At 47.7% G+C, this 7,500-nt stretch overlaps 1 protein-coding gene across 1 annotated transcript in view; it reads right to left on the bottom strand.

The window, feature by feature from the left end:
• Window positions 1-7,500, bottom strand: part of LOC119581166 — a 51,574-nt gene that overhangs the window by 12,677 nt on the left and 31,397 nt on the right. Inside the window, exon 2 of the mRNA XM_037929551.1 lies at window positions 3,961-4,058. Within this exon, the coding sequence (XP_037785479.1) occupies window positions 3,961-4,058 (98 nt within the window). The remainder of the gene's footprint in view (window positions 1-3,960; window positions 4,059-7,500) is intronic.

Here is a 7,500-nt window from a genome sequence, read left to right as displayed (position 1 = left end):
TGGAATTCTGTCTCTCTGGTCTTCTGTAGCTATTATGATGGAAGGCCTGACTGTCTGGGGAGGTGCCTCTACTCCTGCTCTGATCTGAAGAAGTTTGCCTTCTCATCAGTTTTCTGGCTGTATTCTGCCTCTTTTCTTGTTTCTGAGCATCTGCAAAGTGGTTGTTATTTTCTCCTACTCTCTTAGCTGTCTGGCCTGTCTTTGGCAAATCATCCTCTTGCACAAGGGAGCAACTTTGTGAAAAGCGTTGTAACACAGCTCTACGCTGTGCGATTGGGGATGGTGTTTGGCTTTGTCTTGCTATCTTGGCATTGGGAACATTTCCACTTCCAGCCAACTCAATATCCTCCCTCTTCTTTTTAGACGATAATTTAATAGATAATTTTCCAAAATAGGCTTTGCTGCTTTCACTGCTAAAGCTTTGAGATTTGCCTTTTAAGAACTCTGCTCTAATTTTGCTTGATCTGCTACTGACCTTATCATCATCACTGCTAACAGGACTTTTGGGCAACTTCTCATTAGTCTGTGTCACAGTTAATTCACCACCAATATTCCCAACAGACTGATGTCCTTTGTTGTTTTTCACTTCCTGGGCGACTGCTTTTGATGGTGGTGTAACATTTCTATGGGAAGGATCCAATAATTTTCTAGAGAAAGGATCACATTTATCATCATCATAGTTCCTCTCTGTAGGAGCACTGTTAGTATTACCAATAATAGGTGGTCTTCTTCTGCCCCTGGCAGTGGTCCGACGGGAAGGCCTTGTATCCACTGTGGGCTGATCCATTCTATGGCCAGAGTAACTAGAACTCATGTCCATTTTTGTTATCAAACATAATCCACTTCAAATCTAACATAATTTAGTTAATCACATTTTTTTCATTATAACAGAAACACAAGAAAAAGTTTAAGATTACTGTATATCACTGTGCCAAATATAACACTCCTAAAGATGCTAACTATAGCCAGTGCTGAGGCGATGTGTGGTGGGCTGGGTGTGACAAGTGAACTACTAATCCAGGCCATGCCAGGTCTTCCCTCCACCAGCTGTACCAACTGGTGCGTACCTCTCACCTAAGTCTCATGCTCTGGCTTTGCACTTGAAATCTTATTTGTTCACTTAAATCAGTTATTTATGAAGTCCCTCTAATAAAACTCTGTCAATGAAAATGATCTCTGCAAAGTGCAAAATGTTTCTTCCCTTATCAGCCATGTTCCATCTATAACTTTACACCATTAACTAATTCCCTCTTTCTCAAAACCTAGGCTTTTTTTCCCTCTCCCCTCTCTAATAATGTCTCCCTCCTTCATCTCACCTACCTTTAATATTTTCCCCACTTCAACCCCTATCTTACATTCCTTCTTAATCCTCTCTGTATCTTACCTTCTATTCTCTTCTTGCAATTCCCTTAGTTCAAACTTCTTTCAATCTCTACTGAATCTCCATCATTCTTCCCTCATCCTACTTTCTGCATTCTATTAATCCTTGGTCACAATCTGCCAATGCCTAAGCCATTCTAAAGGAGCATTCATGAGTCATAAAAACAACAAACAATGGCAGCACCCAAACAGGATCTGGCAGCAACACCCTACCGTCACAAAGCGTGAGAGAGTGCAGACGTGGGAAAATGAAGGCCAGAAGAAGCCAAATGAAGGCATGGATATAGGTGCAGGTGAATTGTGCTCTTACGTGCTCTATCACCCATAGCTATGTGCCTCGGAGTTAGTTCCCCCATCTTGTTCCACTTCTATGGCCTCTTTAAAATTCTAATTTTTTGAAAGGGTAAAAAATTCGTTGGTTTTTTTTGTTTATTTTTAATCAAAATAACCTTTTGGGGAAAGAGAAAGAAGAAGAAAAGAAAAAAAAAATGGAAAAAGGGAGGGTTTTAGAAAGGTAATCAAGTGGATAAAGGGAGGGGTGGGGGAGGGGGGAAGGAGGAGAAGAGGGGGGAGGGGGAGGGAGAGGGAAGAAGGAGGGAGGGAGGGAGGGAGGAGGGAGGGATAGAAGAGAGGGAGTGAGGGAGGGAGAGAAAAGAGGGAGTGAGGGAAGGAGAGAAAGAGGGGGAGTGAGGGAGGGAGAGAAAGAGAGGGAGGAGGGAGGGAGAGGAAAGAGTGGGAGTGAGGGAGGAGAGAAGAGAGGGAGTGAGGAGGGAGAAGAAGAGAAGGAGGGAGGGAGAGAGAAGAGAGGGAGAGAGGGAGAGAGAGAGAGGGGGAGGGGGAGAGGGAGAGAGTGGAGGAAGAGAGAGAGAGACGAGAAAAGGAGAAAAAAGAGAGAGGGAGAGGAAAGAGAAAGAGAAAGAGGAAAAAGAGAAAGGGAAAGAGAAAGAGAGAGAGAGAAGAGTGAGAGTGAAAGAGAAAGAGAAAAGAAAGGAAGAGGGGGAAAAAAAAAAAAGAGGGAGAGGGAGAGGGGGGGAGGGAAGGGAGGGAGGGAGGGAGAGGGGAGGAAGAATAGGGGAGAGGGGGCGGAGAGGAAAAGAGAGAGCTGAGAGGAAAAAGAGAGAGAGAAAGAGAGAGGAAAAAGAGAGAGAAAGAGAGAAGGGGAAAGAGAGGAAAGAGGAGAGAGGAGAGAGAGAGAGAGGAAAGAGAGAAAGAAAGGGGAAAGAGAAAGAAAAATAGAAAAGAGGAGAAGGAGAGAAGGGGTGAGAGGAAAGAGGAAAGAGGAAGAGGAAGAGAAGGAAAAAGAGGAAAAAAAAAGGAGAGAGGGAGGAAAGGGAGAGGGGAAGGGGGGGGGGAGAGGGAGGGGGGGAGAGGAGAGAGGAAAGAGAGGAAAAAGAGATGGGAAAGAGAGAAGAGAAAAGAGGGAAGAGAGCGAGAGAGAGAGAGGGGAGAGAGAGGGAGAGGGGAGAGGAGAGGAGGAGAGAGGAGAAGAGAGAGAGAGAGAGAGAGAGAGAAGAAAAAAGAGAGAGAGAGGAAAGAAAAAGAGGGGAGGAAAAAGAGAGAGAGAGAGAGGAGAAGAGAGAGAAAGAGAGAGAGAGAAAGAGAGAGAGGGGAAGGGGGAGAGAGAGAAAAAGAGAGAAAAAGAGAGGAGAAAAGGGAGGAGAGAGGAGAGAGAGAGAGAGAGAGAGAGAGAGAGAGAGAGAGAGAGAGAGAGAGAGAGCCAGAATGCAATACATGGTAATATGTAGGTCATGATAAACCATAGTTGTCAACAATATCCCTCCGCATAATCGTGATGAACGCTGGCGCGGGCCCAAACCTATTTGTGTGCTGAGGCTACTAGAGGCGGGCTATTTCGGGAACCACACGTTCGAGAGGAGCATACTTATGACAGAATCCTGGGCATCACCTTCCCACCTCCGCAAATGCTGCCTTTGACTCGATCGTCCCTATCAGTCCACGCCACCTAGGTCGGGAGTGCCAAGAAACACACTTTCCAATTATTTCTTTCAAAGAGAGAGAGAGAGAGAGAGACAAAAAAAGTGGAGAGGGGGACTCCTAGGTTGGTATGCGGCGTATGGCACCTCGAGGTTAAGGTCATGCCCCATACCTGCCGCCCCCTTCCCCGCTCTGCCTCCGATCTTGCCCTCCACCGGTATACAGGTCAAGGTCATCTAGGGAAACACTCAGCCACGTCGCTGCCGAGGCTGTCGCGCAGGTCACCACCAGCACTCGATATACACATATTCAGGGTCATTAAAGCCGATGATCATCCGACCAAGTTCCTCACCGAAGCAGATGCTCACCTGACCCCTTTCCTCTTTTCCGGAGCCCCTGCCCGACCCCGATGCCCGAGAGTTGGGACTCTCCTGCAAGGCCGAGGACTCCGCTGCGGTCAGCCAAGCGTGACACTGGTCGAGTCCGAGCCCGAGAGCCCCACCTCCCCTCCCCCTCCCCCTCCTTCCCGCCCGGCCGAGCCCACGGAGTCCCGCCGCCTCCCCCTCCCCCTCCTTCCCGCCCGGCCGAGCCCACGGAGTCCCGCCGCCTCCCCCTCCCCCTCCCTCCCGCTCGGGCCTCACTCACCCTTGCAGTAGTCGAAGGGGTCTTCCTGCTCCTCGTCGTCCGAGCCCAAGAGCTCCTCGCGCTCCTCTTCCTCGAACTCGCGCTCCCGAATGTCCGTTCTGAAACACCAAACAGAATCGGTTAAATCATACTCCTTCGGGGGAAAACAACAACAAAACACACACACACACACAACCGATATTCACACAATTACATCATAAAACGTGTAACAGACTATTAATTTCATAAAACTGACACTAAATTTTCAATCCACATAACTCTGAAACATGCAATTGCAACTTCACCTCTTGGAAATGGGCCTACGCAACAGCCACACTCATCACACTGCCTGCAGAGCGACCAAAACATTTAATTCACATATATTTCGAAACATAAAACAGGCAGTGAATACTACATTCCCTCCCCTTACATCCATCTCTCCTCGCAAGCTTCTTTACGCAACAATCAAATAAAACACATTTGCAATTCCAAAGAAACACGGAGATCCTGGAGATAAAAACGGCCATAAAAACGTGTCTCTCAACTCTAGCTACTTTGAAAGAGACTTAGTTTTCCATCCATCGCAGAGAGCCGGGCGCGGGGCACGGCAGCCATAACGCTGCTCTGAACTATGAACATAAAACCGAATGTAGACGCATCAACAACTACGGGAGCAGATGTTCCAATGCTGTTTTCTTTCATGAAGATATATGAACAAAAACGATTTTTTTTTCTTGTATTTCTACGATTACGGTTGACCAAGATTGTTCATATCCTTAAAGAAGAGGAAGAAAAAGATATATCAAAACATCTATAAATACCGCAGGGTGTCAAAAGACGGGACTACGCTAAAGAAACCATTAGAACTAGCATGCGAGGGCAAGACAGAATGTACGTAAGTGATGCAAGAAGGCAACTGGTGTTAATGAAGGGGGAGGGATGATGATCGCCTGAAAACCGACTTTCATTCGACAGGTTAATTGGGCGTGACATCAAAGAGCGGCTTCGACGGGCGCAACACCGGAGAGCGTGCAGTGCCACTACCCACTCGCCATCCGTGAACTCAAATGTAAATAAATAAAGAATAATAATAATCTAATAACAACAATAAAACACACGCTATGCGATTTCATGAAAAGCAATATTCCACCGCAGAATCAATCAATCAGTCAGATCTGCTATCCATTACCCCCCCCCTCTCTCTCTCTCTATCTCTCGTCTGTCTCTGTCTGTGGCTTTCCTCTCTCATATATATATATATATATATATATATATATATATATATATATATATATATATATATAGAGAGAGAGAGAAGAGAGAGAGAGAGAGGAGAGTGTGTGTGTGTGTGTGTGTGTGTGTGTGTGTGTGTGTGTGTGTGTGTGTGTGTGTGTGTGTGTGCGATATAACACGTGTGTGTGTGCGCTCTCACCACACACACACACACACACACACACACACACACACACACACACAACCACACACACACATATCCTAGTTATTATACATACAGTATACAGACACTTCCCCCCCCCCCCCCCGAGCCACCACCATCGCCCACCATCACCCGTTCACCACACTCATCATAAACGCCCTCACCGTCCATCCCTTCCACCGCATCACGGCGTCCGCCACCACAGGCCAGCCAGCCCTTGCCACCACATCCGCCACCACTGTTGCCCTCCTGCCCTCCCTCCCGCCCTCCCTCCCTCCCCCTCTTTCCCTCCTCCCCTCCCTCTTCCCCTCTCCCTTCCTCCCCTCCTTCTTTCCCTCTCCCTCTCTCCCCTCCCGCTTTCCCTCTCCCTCCCTTGCCTCCCTCTCTCGCCATCGACCATTCGCGCCGCTCTCTTGCTGAGGGCGGAGATGAAAGGGCGACGCCCCTCTGGAATCCATTAATATTTGAATTGGTCGCGTGAATGGCGGCGATCTCGGGCGTCATATGGGGACTCCGAGCACGCCGGCCGGGAGGAGCGGGACGGAGGAAGGGGCTGGAAGGGTAGGGGCAGAAGGAGGAAGAAAGGGAGAGAAAGAGTGTGTGTGGGAGAGGGAGGGCGAGAGATAAAGATAGATAAAAATAGATAGATAAACAGAGACACGTGGGGTGGGGGGAGAGAGAGAAAAAAAATCGCTTTGACTGAAGACAAAACGAGTACGGCACCGTGTAGGGAAAGCGGGGAGGGAGGAACAAGGAGCCACGTACAAAGAAACAGCAAACTTGGCACACTTATCCCAGGTAGCCGCACACAGCCAACCAACTCCCATTACACGACAATTTTTTTTTTTTTTTATTCCACGATCATCCACCTCGAACGCACAGTAGAGTTAACACGAAGGATAACGCAGCCAAACGCACAGTCATCGCCTGTCACGCGGAATATCCAAACACTTTTTTTGTCGAAATTCCCTGCCTGACACGTAAGCCAAAACAACAGCAATACACCTACAATACAATACAGCCATCGGTATTCTGAGACGAAATATCTTTTAATGATTTCATTTGCTCTTATTACAACAAGGACGACACCAATAATAAGAAATATATACGACTCGTATATCTGCTTAAAGACAAACAATCTGTCAATTCACTTTCATCTTACGGAATATATATAGCCATGTCCGTTTATATAAAAGTTCACCGAGCCTGCTGCGACGGGTATAAACCGTTGCAGTGTTCTAGATTTTAATCAAATGACTCACTGATCTGGCCAAATTACGTCACTGAATAACGAAAGACAATCTAATACACGCTGTAAAATGTGCGCGGGAGAGAGAGGGAGAGGGAGTGCCGGCGTGAGAAAAAGAGAAAGAGAAATATAAAATATGAGAGAAAGGGTGAGAAATGAGAAGAGAGAGAAGAGAAGAGAAGAGAAGAGGAGAGAAGAGAAAAGAGAGAAGAGGAGATAGAGAGGGAGGGGGAGGGGGAAGGGGAGGGAGAGGGAGAGAGGGAGAGAGAGAGAGAGAGAGAGAGAGAGAGAGAGAGAGAGGAGAGAGAGAGAGGAGAGAGAGAGAGAGAGAGAGAGAGAGAGAGAGAGAGAGAGAGAGAGAGAGAGAGAGAGAAAGAGAAATTGAAAAAAAATAATGAAATACAGAGAAATTCACATCCAAACTGAGTTATGCGCCTCACCTGCCCCAATACATTTCGCGTGCTAAGCAAAATTCACACACCATTAATCAAGAATGAATATTCGTTTGTCATATAATGATGCATTACGCAAAATATACCACTGCATGTCATTAATTCAGAGTTCGCTTTCGTGGCAACATCGCTGTATGCCAGTCACGCATGCACACGGCCTCGACTCCATGTCACCAGCGTCATGCTTTCATGCACGACAGCTGAGAGGGCACAGGTCTTGCGTACATGCCCTGACCCCAGCACAGTAGCGTTGGTGTAGCAGACCACCACCGCGACCGCCTCACGCCCATGCCCCCCCCCCCCCCCCATCATCGCATGGACGTGCATAACTCGCACGACCGGCTTCATGACGCGCAGCCGCCCTTCCCAAGGCTGCAGCGCCGACAACCGGGACGTCAGCGTCGGTTTTGCTTGGAATTTCCTTA

Source organism: Penaeus monodon, chromosome 14, assembly GCF_015228065.2.
Source record: "Penaeus monodon isolate SGIC_2016 chromosome 14, NSTDA_Pmon_1, whole genome shotgun sequence".
NCBI classification, from domain to species: domain Eukaryota; kingdom Metazoa; phylum Arthropoda; class Malacostraca; order Decapoda; family Penaeidae; genus Penaeus; species Penaeus monodon.
The sequence above is the reverse complement of the archived record's forward strand: the minus strand, read 5'-3'. Positions and strand labels throughout refer to the sequence as shown.